A 23,772-nucleotide genomic window follows, 5' to 3' on the forward strand; every position below is an offset into this window, starting at 1 on the left:
GAGCATACGGGGTAACATTTTTTTTTTAGGTTTAATATAAAGGTATTATATATTAATAATTCGTGTTTTATTTTAAGGACAATTATCGCACTAATTATTAAAACAATTTGTAACAAACTGTAATAGGATTCTGTTTTGTTTGGTGCATTTAAAATGATGATTTAAAATTACTACATTTAATTTTAAGGTTTGAAATTAATAAAAAGGTGATTTATGACGTTCTTTAACTGTTTTTTATTACACTAAGTTTAATAAAATCTGCTGATATATTCTGGGTTCTAAACTATAAAATCCGGGGTTTTCACGCGTCTTGTCCTGGTTTTCAAATTTTAGAGATAGCAACCCTTTAATTGGATACTAATCCCTAATATTATGAACTAGCTGTTGCCTGCGACTTCGTCTGCGATTCCGTCGTTTTTTGTAAAATAAATAGCCTATGTTCCTCATGCTTCAGTGGTTTTGATGTGTTTTCCTAACATTTCCCTTCACTGCTCAGCTCCTATTGATCGTAGCGTGATGAAAATGACGTATACTATAACCTGCCCAGGAGTATGAAGAATAATTGTACCAAGTTTCGTTAAAATTCGTCGTGTAGTTTTTGTTTCTATAACGAACATACAGCACAAACAGGAACAGAGAGACAGACAAAAATTTTACTGATTTCATTTTTGACATCAGTATCGATCACTAATCACCCCTGATAGTTATTTTGGAAATATATTTCATATACAGAATTGACCTCTCTACAGATTTATTATTCCAAATATCACGTATTATACCTATTTTTTTTTATTTCAAGTCTGATATACTATTTATGAGCTATATTTTTTTCATAACAAATATAACAAACTCGACTAATATTAAAACCTCAGAGATAGAATTTTAGTTTGATTAGCAGTTTTATGTAGCTTCATGGACAGTTCAATCTCCGATATTAAATATGGTTGACCACACGAATGAATATTGGGAGATATTGTTATTTTCTGAAAATTCATTCTATGAAATATTTTTGTTTAACATTTTCATTTAACAGTCATAAAATATATACAGAAATAAAGAACGAAACACATTTATTGACAACCATTGCAATCACATATTCTTATTATATATATTCCTGCACGCTCCTCCATATGTATACAAGAGTACATATACACAAAAACATATTATGTATAAAAAATTCTGGTTAACAAGATGGCCGACACTCTATGCCGTGACAGCTAATAATAATAAATATATCTATAAACATAATTATTTTATTGTACCAATTCGAATCGAAGTACGCATTACATTACTCTTATTTTAATTATTCATGATGAATTATAAAGATAATATATGAGTTAAGCTTATACCGCAACTCCTTCGGTGTTGGCCCGCCCTATAGATGGTGTAGCCAAGGCCTCCTTCCGTCTGACTTAATAATACTCAATCATGGAAGCGTGTGGGTACACGCACACCCCTCCAGAATTCATTGATTAGGGTGCTGCCTCAAGGCAGTAGGGGTTATGGGGAAAGGGCGGTGGAGTTGAATACGTCCTTCTCGCCCCCTTCCACGAGATAACTTCTTCAGAGAAGGAGGTGAGTACCTACGCGGAGTACTTTATACAGTCTATATCTACTGGTAGATCTCTCATATTTAATTTATTTTTCATTGGATTTTTCATAATGAGTTTTATTAGAAATGTAGATAAACATTTTTGGAATATTCTAAAAAAAATTTAACATTTCTTACGATCTTTTAAGTGTATAAATCGAGTTTGTAATCTACTACAATATGACGTTTTCAAAAGTCTAATAGTATCTCTTAACAATCCACAAGGGCCATCTAGTCCCAAGCTAAGCAGAGCTAATATTAAAGGTACTAGACGACTAAAATAAATATACAAAAAAAATACATAATATACATAGAAAACACCCCGACCGATACAAAGAAACATGCTCATGAATACAATTGTTTGCACCGTGTGAGAATCGAATCCGTCACGATTAGAAGTAAGGCGGTATGTTATAGCTCATTGTATATATTAGCTACTAGCGGTGAATGGTGTGTATTCAATCAAATATTTTTTGATAATATTTAATTGCTATTACAATGTCTGACATGTTAAAATAAGAACATGTCATATATATGTGATACACCAATTTTAAATTAGGTACATTGATAGTATAGTGTAAACAAAAGCAGATAATATAAAGCTACGTAAGTACAATTGTACTTTATTTGGCACTAGCTGACCCCGCGACTTCGGATATGTATATATATTTGTTTGTAAACCAATTGAAGTACAATAAACGCGCCGCTTACTAACTTCTCAGTTTACCTTATGGTTGACTGGTAGAGAACGCCCTTACGTGTTAAGTTCGCCATATGTACATTTATATATTGTATTTGTGCATTAAAGTTTAAATAAATAAATAAATAAATAAACATTAAGTTTTTAAGTGAAGCTTCAGAACCCAAATGAGCTAAGGCGTTTCAGATATTACCTCGCACAACCTTATAGACAGACAAATATTGTAACAATAATGTTTTCTATTTTTTCATAAAGATGGAGGAGGTTGGGAGGACTCTCCTCCCAATATAACATTCTATTTTAGCCTGCTTTGTAGGCTGGTGCGAGAGTCTACGACAAAGATGTATGAGAAAAACTATTATTGGGGATGTGTGAATGTTATATTAGGAGCGAAATAGTGAGATGTAGCAACCAAATTACACGGTTACGTATTGTTAAGGGCCCGTCCATAAATCACGTGATCTTTTTTAAGCATTGTTTAATCCCTCCTCCCCTTTGGTGATACGTGTAGAGTATTATGACTACCCCCCCCCCCCCCCCCACTCAACATCACGTGTGTTTTTAGTGTCTCCAAAGAATCTTAAAATTTTTAGAATATTATCTTTAAATACAGAGCTTATACTTTAAAAAATGTCTAGACAGAAAGGTTGCAGATTGTTTTTGATTGGCATAAAATAAATACACGTGATGTCTTACTAGACCCCCCCCCCTTGTGATATCGTGGTGTTTGTCAAACCCCTGCCCCCTCCCTCCCTTTGAAACCTCACGTGATTGGCCCCTAAGTCAGTATTAGGAAACACCAATACATCACCATGTGCATCACCCCCTCCAACTGATCCCCGTACTCCCCGCGTTCGATCCCCTGTCCAATTCAAACGGGGATCGACATTACGTCGACCTGGACAGAGGTGAACCCCTAGCGGTGACCTCAGAAAAATTCGTATCCGTCAGGCGGGAACTGGCCTTCAGCCGCTCCATAAGTCCTACCGCGGGTTTAGAGTGACATGTGCACTCGCATTCTATAAAATAAAATATTTAGCGTGCCGCATGTAGCCGGTGGATGGTTTAGACAGTTCTGTGATAGACGATGCATGCCATCAAAACCAGACAATGTTTGATTTTTATGTTTTTACTTTTTTAGGTCTTTTACTTTTAACTGAAGTTCGATAATTATATTCTGCTAATATTTTATTTAAAATGCTAACGTCATTTTCCTGTACAGTTCACAACTTGACAAAATTTGTATCTACGACGCAAATGTGTTAACAATAGAGGTCAGTTTAATTTACAAGTGACCTATTTTCGTAATTACATAAACAATACTAAATGAAGTTCAAGTTGAACGGAGAGTAATTAATGGATTGATTTACATTGGAGATTATAACGCGTATGTACTTCCATTAAGGAAGATTGTTGAGCTCGATTCTAAGTGTCGTATTGTAAACTTATCTCATCGATAAAACACTGTGGTATAGAGGTTTAACTATCACGGGTTTGATCTCTGAATAGGTAATAATAATAACCTATTTTTTACAGCGCTACCTTGTCCCAAGTTTAGCAGAGCTTGTGTTATGGGAAATACACAACAGATAAATATACTTAATATTATTTTTCATAATTACATACAACAATACACAACCTCGCAGGGTGCAAACATTTATTTGCACGAAGATTCGAACCCATGACTATCGCAAGTAAAGCATGCCAAACCACTACACAACCTAGGCAGTTGAAACTATTGGGACTTGCATTAACAACTATTGTATTCATTAGTACATATATTTGTACCCGCCATTTCAGAGATTACCCGGAACAAACAGATAGACAAAAATTGTAAAAAATGTCTGTTTGTTCCGGGTAATCTAAAGCTGGACCGATTTTGACAGGCATATGCGTGTTGATGCATGTAGTAAAAAACGGTTATTTCAATATTACAAACTGACACTTCAATTTTATTTATATGTATAGTATTTTATTTATATACAATAGTAATAGTTTATAATTTGAGACAAGAGTAAAGATGATTATTATTGTTATTATTACGAACATGGCCAATTTACTTACTTAATACCCACAATGGTTTCTAAACCTACCAACTAGATACTTATGTACCTACTTACTTATGTCGATCAATATATACACTGCTAGCAATCTTACCATTTATTTTAATTCCTAACAATAGACGGAAGGGGATCTAGTAATATGGACTGATAAACCCGTCGCTAGAAATATAGGTCAGGTTGACCTTCACGCGGTTCCTCCTAGAAACCACTGATAAAGTTATGGTAATTTACTACGATTGGATAATTGACCTGGCCTCATGTTCATCTTATCATCCTCCACCCACATTCATCTTATCATACTGGTACCCCGCAAGCGAAACCTTTAACGGTTTATGCAAGCAGGGTAACAAGGTTCCAGACTGTACCATTTCATACTCATCCATTAAAAAACCCCTAACAATTCATCAATCAGTCCATTTGTATAGATATACTGAAAAAACTACATGCAAAATTTTGTCTATTACATTGTCTGTTTACTCCGGCACTAGATACCCCCCCGATCGATCCCCCGTCCAATTCAAACGGGGATCGATATTACGACGGCTTGAGCCGAAGTTCGGACCCCTAGTGGTGCCCTCAGACTAAAGTCGTAACCGTCAGGCAGGAGTTGGCCTTCAGCCGCTCCATAAGTCCTTCGGCGGGTTTGGAGTGCCATCTGCACTCGCCCCCTAACGTCCGGTGAAGCTGTAAAGGCCAGCTGCGGGCAACAGCATTAGAGTAGTCCGAAAAAAAAAAACTAGATAGCGTAGTCCGAGTTATTCAAGATTATTTACCCCTATACTTATATACGTAACCAAAAAACGAAAATCGTGAATCAAGTTCAAATTCTTTATTTTCGTTTGTACAAGTTATAATTTTAAAGGTACAGGCCTTTTAGGGTTTTTGAAAAACCTTTTTTAGAAAACATTTAATTCTATGACTAACGTATACAAAACTAAAATACAAACACTGGTGTGATGCGTGCATTATAGTGGAAAATTATATAAAGTTAAGACGCAGTATAATATTAGCATTATAATAGTATCATTAAGATTATGAAAAGGAAACGCAAGCCAAGTATTACATACAAAGCATGCGGTATGTACTTATATACTTTAAATTATTAAATTTGTTCACACAGTTATAGTTTTAAAAGTAACGAGCCATTTATGGACTATATCTAAATATATTAGGCTTTTTTTCACATTTTTCTAGAATATAACACATTATATAACGGGTTATCGTGGATCACAAGCAACATGTTCACAATACTGTCTGTAGTCATTGTAATATGCAGTGATCATAAAAATATCCGCTCATATAATGCATATATTTACATTATAAATTGCGCTCTTTGAGTGAACAAATAGAAAATATCGATGGTTCGTGAATAGACAAAAAACACACCAAATTACAAATAAAGGTACATGTAGATCGTAAGTATCGCAAAGTATTTTGCCGTCTATTGTTTTTCGTAAAAGCAAAATGTTTTGCTTTTCCTATCACTGCGAGAAAGCTAGGTGATAGCTGATTAAAAGCTAACTTATTACACTAATCTTAACTAACAAAGCGTCGACGTAAATGGAAAACTGAATAATTCAATTTATGTACTTATTGTGTTCATTTTTACTTCGTTAATTGCCAGATACTACACTTTGATGATATTGTGGACTGTATAGGAAAAGACTGGTTACCGAGAGAGAAAGAGGTTAAGGCAAAAACGAGACGAGAGAATATTGGAAAAAGATGGAGGAGGCTTTGACCCAAAGAGGAGTACATATCCACAAATAGTATAATTGTAATAAGTAGATCATAAGAAAAAAGAATATTAACATTTATTTTATTTTTTATCGTACAAACTTTTGGATGGATATGGAAATAAAAGACTTTATTATTATTATTATTAATTACCGGAAAATTATTTACTGTAATTATATTATAAAAACATATACTGTAATTTTAATTCATTTTATTGCAGTTAGTGATTGCAATAAAAATAATTGACTTATATAATTCTCCAATTACGGCGACAAATCATTATATAGAACACAGATTCAAACTGTTTACTTATGTCTATTAAAAGCATACATGTATAAGAAATTATAGCACTAATAGTAATAAGTTAATTCGGTCGATGTATTTAATATATATTAAATTACTAAATTTAAGTAAACTTGTTTGTTATTACTTATTACAATGTTTTACAAACATCAAATTTTACAATTAGTACAGTCAGTTTCACATAAAATGTTGTATCAGGAATGAACATCAGAAATGATTATTTGAGTGAATACAAATTCATTATGTACACTACTAGCACTATAATACTGTTAATACCACAGCGGTGGTAATCAAGCATACGGCCCGTCTGATTGTTAACGGTTACCGTAGCCTATGGACGCCAGAAACTATAATACTGTTACCATCCAATTATTTTAATAATATCTTCCTAACATATTCCAAAATTATTATAGTTTAAAGCCTTCCTCGATAAATGGATTATCTAACATGAAATGAATATTTAATTCGAACCAGTAATTCCTGTGATTAGAGCGTTCAAACAAACAAACTCTTCAAGTTATATTATTATTGGTATGGATTTCTCCTAACTTTTTTTAAACGATGGTTGTCAAACCAGATTTATAAGATTAATTAGTGTACAATAATTTGATTCCTATTGCTATTTTATATTTATGTAGAAAAAACAAATGGTTTTGTTATTTGTGCTTACCCATAAGAAATCTGTTAGTAAGATATTTGAAACTAACTTATCTGATAACATATAGATCACTCTGATGTAATACATTTATGAAGCCAACTGTACAGGTACATATAAATGAACTTAACTGGTACGATCATCATGACACTTACTAGATATGTAAGAATATTTATTATAATATAGCATAAGTTTGATAAGATAGACATTTCTATTCACTTAAATTAAAAAACAAATAATATATATACCTACTTAATTCCTTATAAACACGCGTTAAAAGTTTATATTTTTAAGTAGGCGACCACATTATACACAATTATGTATATTAAGTAGGTATTCAGAAATGAAAGGTCTTAAAACTAACAGGTATAAGTACTGAATATTAAATTAGTCTTGGATTACATGAATAAGTTTTCAGTTCTCGAATCAAATCATAATTTTAACATATAAAGCCAAAATTCCTACAAATTCTTTTAATACCCTATCTATTTTTATTATTACAATTAAATACTTATTTTCAAGTCCCTGGTCAATGAAATTATCACTTTTTTTTTTATAAAATTCGTAAAAAAAATTAAGCAATATAAGTACTATATCTACTGAAGATATATGCATTCTTCCTACCATTTATAATTCACATTACATCAATAAAACGTAATTTTATCCCCCTTATACGTACATAAAAACTAAAAGCTCCTACAAGCCCATTTATTTAAAGTGTTTTGTCACTTTAAGAATACAACTCGAAATATAAGTGCGAAGGAGTTTTTAACCTGAATAACTACCTAGAATACAATTAGACGAATGAAGATTTTATTAATAAACATATACGTTTTAGTGCCTCGTTTGATCGGTAGATAAATAGGCCGAGTATATGATTTACAGTGAAGAATAATCTAACATCTATAAAATTCTGCTGAGAGACACAAAAAGACCAAACTAAGTTGCATAAACGATATACCTATAATAAATCTATTCAAATTATAGCCATGCCTCAGTGAAAAGCAATCCATGAGAGGCATTACGGAGTCATCATATTGTTTTGTCTGCAGTGCTGTCCATGTATATATACATGGACCTCTAATATAGTTGAGTGCAATGATGGCTGGTTCATCCGTCATACTCATGAACGGGTGCTGCTTGTGAGGACTGGTCTGTTCGGGTTACGTACACTGATTAGACTATTTGCTTTAGCATATACTAGTGGTCACTCGTACTCCCAAATTTGAATTTAAAATGAATCTGTATTACGTAATATACAACATTTATTTGATAAGAATACAAGCCAAGTTTCTTGTCAGTTCTTTATCTCGAAATAATTCGGAACTGACGGTAGATTTGACATATCATAAGAGTCTGTAATATACCTACAGATGTAGGATAAAGATATTTTGAATTTTAATTGAAAAATTTGAATTTGGAATTTTGACCATAGCCACTTTTTTATCACTTTTTTTTTTATTTTATTTATTACCATATGGATAAGAAGTACATTAATATGAACCATAGTCATTGCAGATGTTACTGACCGTTAGTCTATGGTACTGTGTGGGTGCGTTGAAAGTTTACAAGTAATTCTTATTAATATTAGAGGCGTTGGTCTAATGTACCTTAACAACTACTATCGAAAATGGACCCACATGAATGTTAATTTATCATAGTAAATGAGGTCACCGATAAACCAGTGCTATATAGAGATGCACGTCACTATTATTGTGCTTTGTACTGACAATGTCGAGACAGCTCTATTGCCATCCTAATTTGTTTTCGTTATAGTAATATATTTTAACCTACTTTGTAACTTTTCCTGTTCATTTTTCAGTGATTTCTATCATTCAAACTTGACGGATCTGATGATAAAAAATCTGACAAATCAACTGTATCTATGTAGATTCCTTCATATTTTTTGTAATTTTGACAATCAATACAACCGCTGCATTAATTTAGCAACGTACTTAATAAATTTAGAATTAAACATTTTTTTAAGTCATGTTATTAAGCGATCAATATCTAATTCATAATTGTCTCTCATATCATAACCATTGCCTATTTTCGCATTTAAGTATAAATCCATACAATTACCTTACACAGTAATTAGACACTATATAAACCTATTTAGCCTTAATAAATCGGTAATTTTAATTTAGAATTTAATCTGTAAGTCCATAATTTGAATTTACAATTTAGTCCGTCACTAAACAGACAATACGTTAATTTTAATTTAGAATTTTCAATTTAGAAATACTTAGTAAGTCTATAATTTAAATTTAGAAATCTGTCACGAAACAGATTATATGCTAATTTTAATTTAGAATTCACTTAGTAAGTCTACGATATCAATTTAGAAATTAATTAGCATAATTTATATTTAAAAAATAATATGCCACGAAACAGATTCAATAAATCACTGTTCGGTGCCTCCGAGTCTACTAAACTAAAAAATACAAAAAAAAATAACAATACAAAATACTCTTCGCATGCGATGAAATAAATAAAGTGTAAATATAATAAAATTCAAATTAAATTATATAATTTATGATTAAAGTCCAAGTAAATAGATTAATACTTCGTATCGGATAAAGCTTTAAATATTCATATTGTAGAGTATATGTATGCATGGCAATTCTTATATATGCTACTACCGCATTATGATCAGAAGCGGTTTCTTATAAACCCATAAAGTAACTCTGGACTCATGATACAATTCCCCATAGCCAGTTTCAATCCCCACAAAATACAAACATTTGTATTAATGAGTACACATTTGTATTAAAGTGAGTGCTGTTCTAAAGTTATTATACATATACAAAAAAAAAGATATTTCAGTATTCTATTATTTGTGTAGACAAATAATAGAATACTGAAATATCTTTTTTTTTGTACTATTCATAGTACAAGCTCGGTTTAGTTTTAGACTAGGTGTTGCTGTAGCATGTATCCAGGGTCATTTATTAGATCGCCAGTAAGGTTTAAAGGCTGCGAGATAAATAAATACTTATCTAAACCTATCTTATGTAAATATGTTATTGAGAAAAATAGTAGATTCACTAGGAAGTGTAGGCACTGAAAAGTTTTAGTAATGACTAAGTAGGAATACGTTCATATTATAGCACACCGGTTACTACAGTTAGACACTGTCATCTTTATTAGGCACACTTCTAGTCTATGGTATGTAAACGGTATGTGCATTTTCGTATCAGTATAGAGACGCGTTTAGTTTAGTAAGAGAATCTGAACTCGCGTTACAATCATATTTCACAGTTCGCCCCATATTTCTAACATTAATTTTAAATTCCTGCCTCGCAAGCCAAAAATCTAAAGGCACCGACGAGACCCAACGGGAGGTGTGATTGAGAACTTCCAAATGTAAAGTGCAAATTTAAGTTAATAAAACAATATACATATATAAAAAATGTTGAGAAGTGTTTGACCCGTTTAGAGATCTTTTTGAGATGAATAAGATATGTCGTTTATTTATGGTTAGACATGGTTTCTCCGTTTAGGCTAGCTAACAAACAAAAGTTATTAACTCTAATTTGTATCCAAACGAGTCAGGATATTATTTACTACATGGGATATATCCCGACATTGCTCGTCTTCTCTGAAGTCTAATATCAATCCAATTCATATATATACTATTTTTTGTAATGCACTGAAGCCGAAACCGATATCAGTTACCTATATATATGATTGCGTAATGAATACGTTGCGAATACACAATTTAAGAGAACAAAAGCGCATCGGCGCAATGTTCTTTGATCGATATTTGCTTCCAATAACACCGGCCTTTTAAAGCTTACAACTTAGACCAATAAAGGCAAAAGGGAACACGATGTATAATAAAATAATAATAGTAAGTAGTAAGGTTGGTCTTACCGGTAGTGCCTTACATTCATCAGACCTTGGAGCTCTTTTTATTATACGTTGTTCATTATTGTTGTTGATATGATACATTTATCTCATTCCAAGGACTTACAGCTGCAGAATGAGTTTCAATTATAAGTACCAAACATTCTTTATGACCTAAACTCTACTTCAGATTACGAGAAGACTTTTACTTAACATAATGTATAGTAGAAATGTATAATAATATTGTCAAACAAAGTTCTTAATCAACACACTTGATATGTTTGAATACTTTAGAAACATAGACATATGATATACTCGTATTGCCACAACTCTGTATGCTAATTATTAAAACATATTAGATATTGGTGTATTATATATAAAGTATAACCGTTTTGAGTAATTTTTAATTATAATTATTTATCTTGGCGTATATTAATATTACTAAAGCAGTTACAATTAATTGTAATATACTAAAGTGTCCAAATTGAACCTAAGCTTAGATATAACAACTATAGTAATAAATATAATTACTATTGTAATATACTGCTTTAAGTTTGACACGGTCGTTATTTATACATTTTATTTATTTTTATTGAGTTCCCGATATTTTGAGGCAGTGTTTCAACCGGAAAGATCACGAGTAAGCCGAGTTACTAAATTTACAGATGATGCTGGCGCTTGATATCGCCCTGACAATTATAATTAGCTTTTTAACACGTTGACGGACACTTGCGTATATAGCTGTCAAAGCGAAGTTAGAATTGACCGGAGTACAAGTAGAAGCCTAATGTCATTTTGGAAACAATTTGTTAAGTTTAATTTTTGTTCTATTTGTTACACGACTTGCAGCTTCAGTACGCACGTGGTTGCGAAGGGTGCACGTGCTACGATAGTGTTTCTTCTTGAATTGAGTCAAGATTTAGTTTGTTTGGAGCAGAAAAAGTAAACATACACTTCTGATATTCTAAAAATTACAAAAACATATAGAGTTAATTTTCGAGCTTTACTTGTTCCTACGTCCGTCAATGTGTTAAAACAATCATAATTGACACATGACTTAAATAAATGAAATTTATAATACACCAATGTTGCAAATAATATCATAAAGTTGATAGGGGTCTCCAATTAGAGTTAACGCAGTCCTTGCCTTGCTTCTAGACATGACACGTTTCATACCTTATTTACATACCTTACATGTTAGTTTTTATACCTGCATCTTCTTTGAGAAGAAAAGTATTTTTCATTTCATTTTACATACATTTTTAAATCAACTTGATTTTATGACTAAGGAATAGTAAAGTATAATGAAATATCATAATAGACACATCCTATTCAGTTATTTTAAAGTCATCCAAAAATACATAAACACATTGAATTCACAAGTATATGTAAGTATGTGATTCACTTAATTTTGTACATATTTCCATACTAGGAAATTCAGGTTCACAGTTATATAAAGTGACAACGTGATGTAGATTGGTTATAATAATAATATGTTACGATCTAAGTTACATTTCATTAGATGAAATTTTCTAAGGGCAATTGTATAAATAAATTAATTAAGTTTTAATAAAATATTTATGGCCTTACAACTTCGTACACGAACTCCTTAGTTCACTAAAAAAAGTTCAATTTTATATATTTATAAGATCTATCGACATAGTGCTTAATATTTCATAATCTACTATAATTATAAGTTGGCTGTTTAATACGTATTATCATCCTCTACATTTCGACTATTGATTCATTTTCTTAAATACAATAGACGTTTTTAGTTTGTGCATAGTAGAAGGAATATGTTCATCAATCGTTTCAAACGATGTAATGTTTTTTTCCAAAGATAATTTCGTTTATCAAATACTTTTTGTCCTCTGAAAATATTTAGCACTGTCTCGATATCTTATATATTACATAGTTCGAATTAAATTCCATGGTCTTATTAAAAACTATGTAAATACTGCGTGGTTTTTTTTTAATTTTCAGATTCAATTTAAGATTCAGGTGTCATTCTGCATACAGTTCTAAATTCTGTTGCAAGCTAATCCTATTTAATTGAATGAAACTTAGCATGTTTATTCTATTTTAGCCTTTTCTTTCCACCCTGTCGATTCCATTACTACCTTGACATTCTAGAAAGTGTTGCATACATACATAAAAAAAAATCAAAATATGAATTTACTATCACGGGCCAAAAGAGTTAAATTTATCACGACTTTGTATACACATCCATTTTCTATGAAAACGGTATAAACTTATTTTTATTATTAAATACCTTTGTTTCAGTTCTCATTTGATTTAATAGGAAGTGACATTGTAATATGTAAAAGTTTTTGTAATTATGAAGTAAACTGATATCGCGACACTCTATGTCCTACACATACACATTGAAAGAGAAGGCGGCCATCTTATAATATTCCATTAATAGAAGAAACATTTTAAATTTCATTCCTCCGTAAGATAAATTTGTAAAAAAAACCACACCCAAGTACATCAAGTTTGTAATAATTAAATTTTCGCTTCGCAAAATGGATCAAACAAAAATATCTTAAATCTACAGATCATAGTACCGTTTACTTAATGAATTAAGGACTATCAACATCTTTGGCTCGGTAAAGTTAATGCCCAGAGTTAAAATTAATTCTGATAATAGCAAAATTTGAATTTGTATGTCCTACGCATGCAATACGAAGACTATAGTTGCAGTCTTGCCCTCGACACTCGCTAGCACCAAAACAAAAGTACGATGTAACTAGAATACAGATATAGTGGTACAAATCCATCACGATGTTGTATATGCCGTGATTAGATTGTAGAATAATCATTTCATAAAGTAATTGGCAAAAAAATCGGCTGTTTTTTGCCATTTGATTGATTTTATTCGGGTTTCACTGTTATGTAGATATTTTTTTTTTGTAAATTTAGAATTTATGTACGTATTTGACGTTCGAAGAGAGTAGTATAATATATCGCAAAAGTTGATCAGTAAATACTATAATTTTACATAATAAATGTTAATTATAACATTTATTACTACACTACTTCATGAAATGATGAATTCTGGTTTATGATCACAACATATACACTACAATCACATACAACCCTGATAAATACTTTACTCGACAATTGATATTTGCGCGAAACCTACCAACGTTTTGTCGTCGTATTGTTCATTGGGTCCCGAGGAATTCTGTAAACAAACAAATATACATATTTAAGATTTGATACATGGCAATCCGCATGTAGTATTACATATCTTATCGTATATAAATAAATCTCTAGAGTAATCGTAGTTTTACAAGTACACAAAAATAAATTATGTTATAAACTTAAAGAAATTTATTCATTCTTAAATTTTAAAAATAGAATAGAAATAATATAATAAAATATTCTTAAAATAAATTTAACATAATCACTTTTGAATAGTCTTATTACTTTTATTCTACCACTTATTCGGAACTCCGCCTCGTCACAAGAAGAATGTATAAGAAACTTGCGTGTTGCTCTTTTCAATAAATATTATTGTTTTGTTCGTTCAAAACGTTCGAAAGGTGTGCTAAAAAAATCTGTGCAGCCTTCTTAAACCGTATTACCGTCTTGTCACAGATCTGTGCCCGCAAAACATGGCTTCTTTTTAACCAATTTAGTCCTTATTTAAAACGAAATAAGATTGAAACGCATTTGAAAAAATACAGCTGGCGCGCGTGTACCGCCTCTTCACATTCGGACGCTGCGACAGACGACGGACATTCTAAGCTCTGGGTAAAGAGATAAAACGTTTGGTAAAGTAAGATCGAGAAAGATTGTGTAAAAAATTGCGTACCTGCTACATATTATATTTAGGGCAATGAAATATATACCTATGCAAATTATACGTGACTTAGAAATTGTCACAACAGTTTATACAAATAAAACTTCATGTCATTACATTGTGCAGTACTTATCTAATTACATACATACATACAAAATAAACCTAAATACATTGTCTCTAATACTAAACATTTAATTACATAAATAACAATGTTAACAAATTATTATTTAGTATTTACCTGTACAATATTATATACATACACAAAGATATAAAAGTAAATAAGATATATATAATATCCATGTTATAAAGAGTTATATTAAGATTTCTTTAAGGTCGGCAATGCACACGTGACAACCCTAGTGTTTCAGGCGTACCTATGGTAACCGTTTACCATCAGATAGGCTGTATGTTGCTGTTGCTTATTTATCGAGCAATATCGTGTGCTATGTTAGATATTGAAAATTTAATACTTAATTTTAATTTTTAGTAATATTATGAAGCTGAAGTTTGTTTACTATAGTCAGATGTTAGCACAATCTCCATGGTGCTATTGAGGTATATAGATGTCGGTTCCCAATTACCATCAGGTGAGCTATTAGCTTGTTTGCCGTAAAAAAGTACTAATCTACTTTACTTATATGCTATAGTCAATGAATAGTACAAAAATGGATTGGACTAAAATCGCTATTGACATACTAATATCCAGAGTAGCCTGAGTACCTTGAGGTCTGTTTCAAAGACTAATGATAATGGGAGAACTATTATTAGACGACCTCTGTGATCTAGTGGTTTAGCACATCATGAGTAAGATTGTTTGTGTCAGTCTGGGTGTTTTGTATGTATAATATGTATGTATTTACGAAAAAAATATATATCTATGTATTTATATTAGTTGTCTAGTACCCATAATACAAGTTTTAGCTAGCTTAACTTGGGTCTAGATGGTGCTGTGTGTATTGTCTTGAGGTTATTATTATAGAGTAAGGAAGGGTGAAATATTATATACTAATATTCTTACCAAATGGAATGTAATAACTTTTGGGAGACCCGGAGTAGGTGACTGATGCGCCTCTAGCAATTTGTTCAGATTCACAGATATGGGTTCAGAATCGTGGGGATCCACTAGGCCAGCTCCCACTAGCTCTGAGGCTATACCTTCGGCTGAGTCCTTGCCCAGAATATACTCGAAACGGATGTCATTCAACTCATGTTCAGCATTCCTGTAATGTGACAAAGTCAATTGTAAGTATTTATAGAAAATAAAATGTAAATTTTGCATTGTATGTGAGATACAATAAAGGGAATGTAAAATAATTTAAAGTTAAAAATAAATTACACATTAAAACTGTGGTATATATGAAATAATTATGTTTTTGTCACTTAAAATTTGATTTATACTACAATTTTGACGGTTGTCTAATTGGTTTAGCACAGCGCCTTGTTTCCGATGGTCGCGGGTTTGAATCCTGGCACGGTACAAACATTTGTATTCATGATTAAATTGTTTGTATTGGTCTGGGTATTTTCTATGTATTTGTATCAGTTGTCTAGTAGTTAACACAAACTCTGCTTAGCTTGATACTACACTCGCGATCAACCAAATCGACTCAAGCGCTACCTCTACATTCAATTGTTTTGTGTTATATAAATTGTTCTAAATAAAAGGCATTGTTCTAAATAAAAGGATACAACATGTAAATAAAAATAATATGTCATGTTTGAATGTAGAGTTAGCGCTTGAGTCGATTTGGTTGCTCGCGAGTGTAGATGGCGCTGTTCGAATTATAATCATTCTGGATCCTCCCGTCGAAATATTATCATTATTATGCGTCGCGTAATGTAAAAGATACATCAGAATTTAATACCTAATTTTCGATTCTACCAGAGAGTGTTAAACACATTTTAGCTAATGAAGGAAGATCATCTGTCATACCAATTGAGTTAAGTTCACATTTCATTTACATACATGTTATCTAGTTCCACAGCCAAAAATCTGAGACTACTAGATCAACTAGTCCACGGATTACAATAATATTACTAATAGCTGTTCCTTTAAATAATACAATGGTACGGGTTACAACATGGGATATTGAATGCTATAGAAAGTCATCATCTGCTTCTTTCTTATCCCATTTATTTGTGGTCGGCGTAATATGTTTTTCTCTTCCATTCACCTCTGTTCACAGTCATCCCGTTATTTACTCCCTTTCTCACCATATCATCTTCCTCTACCCTTATAACCATCTACATTCATAATGAATGCTATAGAAAAGAAAGTAGAAGAGGAAAAATGTTGAAGCACTTGATACGGTACGATGAATTTTTGAAACTAATTATTGAGGGAAAGAAAGAGGGGGAGAGGAAGATCAAGGCACGGTTACATCAAACAAATTAAAGACAGAATTGGAGTCGTGTCTAATGTCGTGGATAATGGAAGATCGTAGAAAGTGGCAAGAGCTCCACCGACAAGAACGTCGCTCTTAAGTTTATGTATAAATGAATATGGGTTACCACATGTGTGGATGCATCTGGATCATCTTCTCGTCCTGAGGCGGCAGCGATACAGGTGGCCATTTCACATAGACGTATTTACTCGAGTGTAGGTGTCGTATTGGTTTTTATCATTTGGCGTAGAGACGTTGGACCCAAGGATATAGTAGCCAAAGTGTATTTGATGATTATTGGATCGCGGCTTATCTAGACTACTGACCTAGGAACTGGTAGCTCCGTGCCCAGAAAATAATTAAGTATGGCGATTCAGGGAGAGAAGGCAGGTCGTTACAATGCCTCGATGTGCCACGTCAGATAATGAAAAGTTATAATATTGACATTTAATTTTTAGTAATATCATAAAGTTGAAGGTTTATTTGTTTGGTTGAATGCACTAATCTCAGGAAGTACTATTACTATTATTGGAATTAATATAAATCTAGGGTCTATCGGCTATACATAACGCTACGACCAATAGGAACGCAGCATCAATTAATTTTTTTCAAATAGTTATTATCATATACTAGCTGTACACGAGACTTCGTCCGCGTGCAATTTTATTTTATTTTTCTAAAATAAAAGTAGCCTAAGTTACTCCTTAGTACATCAGCGACCTGCCAAAACAAGTTCCGTCAAAATCAGTCCAGCCATTTCAGAGATTAGCCGGGACAAACAGACAGACAGACAAAAATTGTAAAAAATGTTAATTTTGTGTATATACCGTATTTCTATTCATATGCATGTTGTAAAAAACGGTTACTTCAATATTATAAACAGACACTTCTATTTTATTTATATGTATAGATGTATGTATTGATATTTTTTTTAAAAATTAGAACTGCGTATAAATAAAAAATAATAATATAAAAGCGAGTTGAAAGCGTCTTCTTGGTCCTACTTGTTTTCTCAGAGTACTTACTTGAGAATAGTGGATTTTAATCTAACCGACTCTCAGAAAGTCCTATAACAAATAGTACATACAACAATACATATAAGTCATTTATTTATTTACCTTAACCGCAATACTAGATTTACAGCTTGTTGCGGCGCAGGTACTGGTACTGGATCAGGTTTTGGTTTTTCCTCTTCTTTTGGTACTACACTCTTCTTTTTATCAGGATCCTGCAAATAATAAAATTAATTAAATATAAAGTATGTTAAATATATATAATTATATTACAAGTCCATATCGGTCTGTCGGTACTTGATTCTGAGGTGCAAAACAGGAAATACTCTGATGGCAAGTGGTACACGTCACCTATTATATGTAATTTCACTGGCTAATCGCACCATATAATCGAAACACAGTTTACAAATAAATCATGGAGACAGATGGACTCCATGCAGACACCTTTCTATTAAGCACATTGGTTGTTGAATAAAAAGTTTAATCCATCAGCATAGATCCAATTTTAGTTAGTAATTAGTATTAGGGTAAGCCTATGTTGGATAATCCATGACATTTAAACTTAGAACTGTTGTTGCTAAGTAACAGTAATGTAAGTTTAGAGTCGGCAATGCACACGACACCCCTGGTGTTTTAGTCATCCATTACCATACCTTACCGTAGCAACCTTTTACCATAACTCTTGTTATGGTATGACCCATCTAACCATACTCTTGTTTGCCACCATTGTAGTATAAAAAAGTCACTCAAAAGTTTAGTGAGATGTCATAAACGGCCACTGAATACCTCCATCACTTTTACAGACTAAATTGTAAGTACAAAGAGACAACATGTTTACAACTACGACTGACAGAACTTTTCAAATAATAACAAAGTCTGACCTCTTCATTTTCGCTGGCACTAGACTCGGCCTTTTGTAGTTCGTTCATTGGCTTCTTATCGTCGCTGACCGACGGTTCCTCGTCGGTTTCCTGATGTTCTGTATTCTCTTCATCCTCCTCGCTCCAAACCCACTCTCCAGTGACAGTTCGGTGTAACTTTCCGGAGGTGCCCGATTGCCTTTTACTTGCCTACACCCAATAAAATATATACACTGATATAAAACTGTTATATATGTTTACGCGTAAGACTATTTACTTAATGTCAACATTAAAATCATTATTCACCGCACACATTCATCTGTATCACACTTACATGACATTTATCATTATATTTCGCCCAATTTACATAATATCTTTCTAATTTATAGCCTATGTGATATTCTGATGTAAAAGCTATATTAGTGTAAAGTTTCATCCATATTTTTCAGTAATTTTTGTGTGAAATAATAAGAAATACTCACATACTTTCAGATTTATAATATGAGCAAAAAGTAAGATTACGTATATTCTCCTTTCATCCTTAATCCTAAGGCTTGTATTATTACATAATCCTAGAATTTTTATTCAACTTTATTTTTATTCTTTGATAAAACGAATTCACTCGCCTATGTTAACGGTTTACGCTGGCGGGGCATCAGTAGAGGATGATAAAATGAGTATGAAATCAAGTCAGTTAGCCCATCGTTGTAAATTCACCATGAATTTATCACGATGTGTTCCAGGGGGTCAACCAATCATGGTACATTGCTAGCAATGGGATTATTAGTCCACATTAGTAACAATCTCCTGTCCCTATTTAAGAATAGTATAAATTTGGGTATACCTTATGTACTCTGGTTTCCATGCTCGGCCCAATAGCCACTAAAGTTTGAGTGAGGTACTTCTTATCTTTAGCTCTTTTGAAGAATGGATGCTTCAGTAGCTCAGTGGCAGTTGGCCTTTTGCTAGGATCTTTTTGTAAGCAATCCACTATCATTTTCCTAAAGGTTTTTCCGTACAACTTATACTGCTCTTTTTCATCGGCACCTAAAAAAATAAGTTCAATAATTAATATTGAGTATTCAACACAGTTATAGCAATTAATTAATTAATTAAGTACTTTCCTCTCCTTTTTAGAATGAAGGATTCGGTGACACTTAAAGAGTACGTAATCAGGCAAGTTATATCAATATATTTCAATTGTAAAAAAAGTAAAATTAATTATATTTCCATTAGTAAAATTAAATTTATACAATGTATAAAGGAGATGTTAAGTAAGCGGTGTATACATGATATACAGATGATTTTATATATATTTAACAGTCATTTCGTTTTAATTATCATGTATATATATATGCAATATTTTAAGTAGTCCCCTATTTTTTTTCTCGAAATAGTACCAGTTAAAAGAAGTGGTAGGAACGCATAGAATATACTATAAAATGTAGTGGAGCCAATTAGGTGCTTCATATGTCTGTGAAAATTTATTATTTTATTTATCTATACATATATTATCTTTTTTGTCCTTGATTCTATTATAAGCATTGAATGAACATATTTTCTTTCTTTCTATGTAAGAATGAATAGAGAGATTGGGGTCATAGATAAAATATGTACGGGAAAAAAACATAATGGAATAAAAGAAACTTTACCATTACTATACATTTCACATACTAGCTGAAAGCCGCGGCTGCATAAAATTAAGATACCCGCGAATTAAACCATACATTTAAACTATCGGTTTAACTCCTGTTAAACTGTTGTAATGAAAACTTAAAAAATACTATACCAATGAGAAAAATTCAATCAGTTACATATTGCAGATTTTTTTAGCCTACTCTTACTACCTACTCTAGTTACTATTACTTTCATTTAATATTTCATCTATATTTTATATTTCTCTACTCACGTACGCTAGGATAGAGTAGGTATACTTTAGCCTACGTTACCAAGTTACATAAGCCGTAAAAACGCAGTGCGGAGGTAAACAGCTTGTCCATCAAAATAATATAGGAGTATAGGTGCAATAGTCAATTTTCCTTGACAATACAAAATATTAAGGAAAATTATGGTGTATAAAAATAAGTATGAACATAACTACACAATATAGCACATTTAACACCATATGGTATGAACCCAAAATTTCGAAATTAGCCTTTAAGACTAAAACTTTAGAGTGGATTTTCCAAACATTATTGTTTTTTAGTTAATCTATTATTGTATTAGGTGTGCGATATGTAAAGGTGGTATGTAATATAATAAAAACTGTTTTCAATTACATGTGAGTGACTATTTGTCATGTCATCAAGGTCAGACGCAAATTTACATTGGAATAGTAATATTATAATTAAGTTTATTTAAATACGTTAACGTCAATGTTACAAAGGTAGCTAATTTAAATTTCTCAATAAAAAATGTGTCTGAAATACGACAACATACAATGAGATAGCGCCTTAATGATCAATATGATATATGAAATATGTGTTATCTTTGAAATAGAGGTTGTCATAGATTATTTGTTATCCTAGTCAACCATCACACAGAAGGTAATCGCCTGCAGAAACTAGTATATAATATATATCAAAAATATACAAAAACAAACACGAGATATAATTGTCCGTACTGGGACCTTTATTTTTTATGGATTAGTATAGAGTAAAGCCATCGCCTATTTTCAATATGAATAGAGAAGAGTTTGTTAGTATGACTGCGAAGTAAGGTCGGTTATCCCATAGTTTTAGGATGACCATGAGTTCAGGTCAGTTAGCCCATTGTTACAAATTCACCGGAAATTTATCATGATGGTTTCCGCGTAGAACTCAACCTAACATAGTACATTGGTAGCGGGGTAATCAGTCCACATTACTAACAATCCCTTTTCTCCCAATATAGCAGCACACAATAGAAATTGCAACAATGTAAAGTAATAATAATAATTGTTTAAAATCTACCCTGTACCTACTGTAAGCACAGACTATTATTTTAGAGTCCGTTAGTTTCGGTTCCCGCTCTTTCCCCCCCTTACCTATGACAGAACTGACCGCACGGCGGCATTAATGCACACGCATGATTCCTATATTAAAATAAATTAAAACTGAGTGTGAAACCTTCCATGAAACTGTGAAAGCTAGTAAAAATATCATTGAGACGCTTGCCTGTGTTAAGAAGCCCAAGATATCCTCAGGAGTATGCAGGTACGAGACAGACGCTTCCACATATAGTATTTTCCCTAACAATAATTTATTCAAAGTAGATGCAGAGTAAATTATGTATATAAGAACTTAAAAGCTAATATCGCGCAATGAGCTGAAAGGGCCTCCACTCAACTGGTGAACTGGTGAACAACCGCAGCATGTCACTGTAGCGCTAATTTTCAGTGGAGTACAGGTACTGCCCTACCTCTACACCATCGGGGTCATAAGAATAGAAAATGTAGCATACCTGTATCTAAATTAGGTGGATCATTCTGCAGAGTTAACATCAATACTTTCATAGGTGGGTATTTATGATAAGGCGCAGATCCCGACGCCATCTCTATAGCCGTTATACCAAAAGACCAAATGTCAGCTTTGAAATCATATCCATGATCCTGTCAAAAACATATTAATATAACAATTCAAATAACATTGAACAATATTCTATTATTCATTAGTACACAACACAAACAGTTAAAACTGGTTATTAAAATCTATTTTAATAAAATTCCGATAGATGTTAAGATACAGCATTGTTTTAATATAATCTTATTAATTAATATCATAAACGTGGAATTTTCTGAGTATACTACATGGATAGATGTTTATTAATATTTCACGCCACAACTACTGAACGGTTTTTGATGAAACTTTACAGTAAAATAACTTATATATCAGCATAAGATATAGGCTATAAATTTCATGCAGGTGAAACCGCGGTAATAGCTAGATTTTAATAAACAGAATGAGTACATGATATGTCGAATTTAAGTGCTGACTAAATGCAAGTGTTTTTGTCCGGTGCAATCGACATTGTGTATCTATGTCGCAATATATTCTATGATTCTACTATAAAAACTCGTATATAATTTGTCATTTTGGGCTATTTTTTTCATTGATAAATCCCAAATAATAGTTCTTTTCATATATATCTATCAGACAGCGATTACATGTATAGATGAACTTCTAATATCTTCCGTTCGAATAATAAGTACTTCATTATTTATATACTGTTTTAAACTTGACGCGGTCATTATTTATATGTATAATAAGTAAAAATCACGGGATCTTATTACGTTTTATATTTATTTGCTGAGTTCCCGATATTTCGGCAGTGTTTGAACCACCATGATCACGAGTAAACAGTTTACCCGTGATCATGGTGGTTGAAATTATTCATTATTTATATTTCTCATAGTATAAAATAAAAGTAGTATTTTTAGCTGTCTGTTTTTCAGCTTCTTCGCAAGGACGCAACGGATTTTGATACAACATTCATTATTATTCGGAGAATATCTTCCAGAATGTCTATAAGTATAATATACATGTAGCAATACGTACTACATATATTAATATACCCCTGTGAGGCCAGGCTGTGTCGCTAGTCTATACTATTATTATAATTATGTAGTTTGTGTATTTGTGAGGTCGTAGGGGGTATCTCTGGAGTTACTAAACCGATGTTGAAATTTTTTTTACTAATAAAAAGCCACGTGGTTTGTGATCGTACGTAGGGAATATATTAACTTGTTCTGCTAAAAAATCATATTACAATCTAGGATAATACACACAGCAACATCAATTTCCAAATTTAACACGATTTGTACTATGCTAT

At 32.1% G+C, this 23,772-nt stretch overlaps 1 protein-coding gene across 1 annotated transcript in view; it reads right to left on the reverse strand.

The window, feature by feature from the left end:
- Positions 1 to 13,998: 13,998 nt before the first annotated feature.
- LOC131849209 (serine/threonine-protein kinase OSR1-like) overlaps positions 13,999 to 23,772 on the reverse strand; it is a 35,176-nt gene continuing 25,402 nt past the window's right edge. Inside the window, exons 10-15 of the mRNA XM_059199224.1 lie at positions 22,405 to 22,552; positions 19,808 to 20,010; positions 18,942 to 19,173; positions 18,209 to 18,251; positions 15,725 to 15,926; positions 13,999 to 14,085 (exon numbers count right to left, since the gene is read on the reverse strand). Coding sequence (XP_059055207.1) covers positions 14,011 to 14,085; positions 15,725 to 15,926; positions 18,209 to 18,251; positions 18,942 to 19,173; positions 19,808 to 20,010; positions 22,405 to 22,552 — 903 coding nt within the window. The 3' untranslated portion in view covers positions 13,999 to 14,010. The remainder of the gene's footprint in view (positions 14,086 to 15,724; positions 15,927 to 18,208; positions 18,252 to 18,941; positions 19,174 to 19,807; positions 20,011 to 22,404; positions 22,553 to 23,772) is intronic.

The sequence above is a fragment of the Achroia grisella genome, unplaced genomic scaffold (genome assembly GCF_030625045.1).
Source record: "Achroia grisella isolate CSIRO2021 unplaced genomic scaffold, CSIRO_AGI_Agris_v1 utg640, whole genome shotgun sequence".
Classification (NCBI taxonomy): domain Eukaryota; kingdom Metazoa; phylum Arthropoda; class Insecta; order Lepidoptera; family Pyralidae; genus Achroia; species Achroia grisella.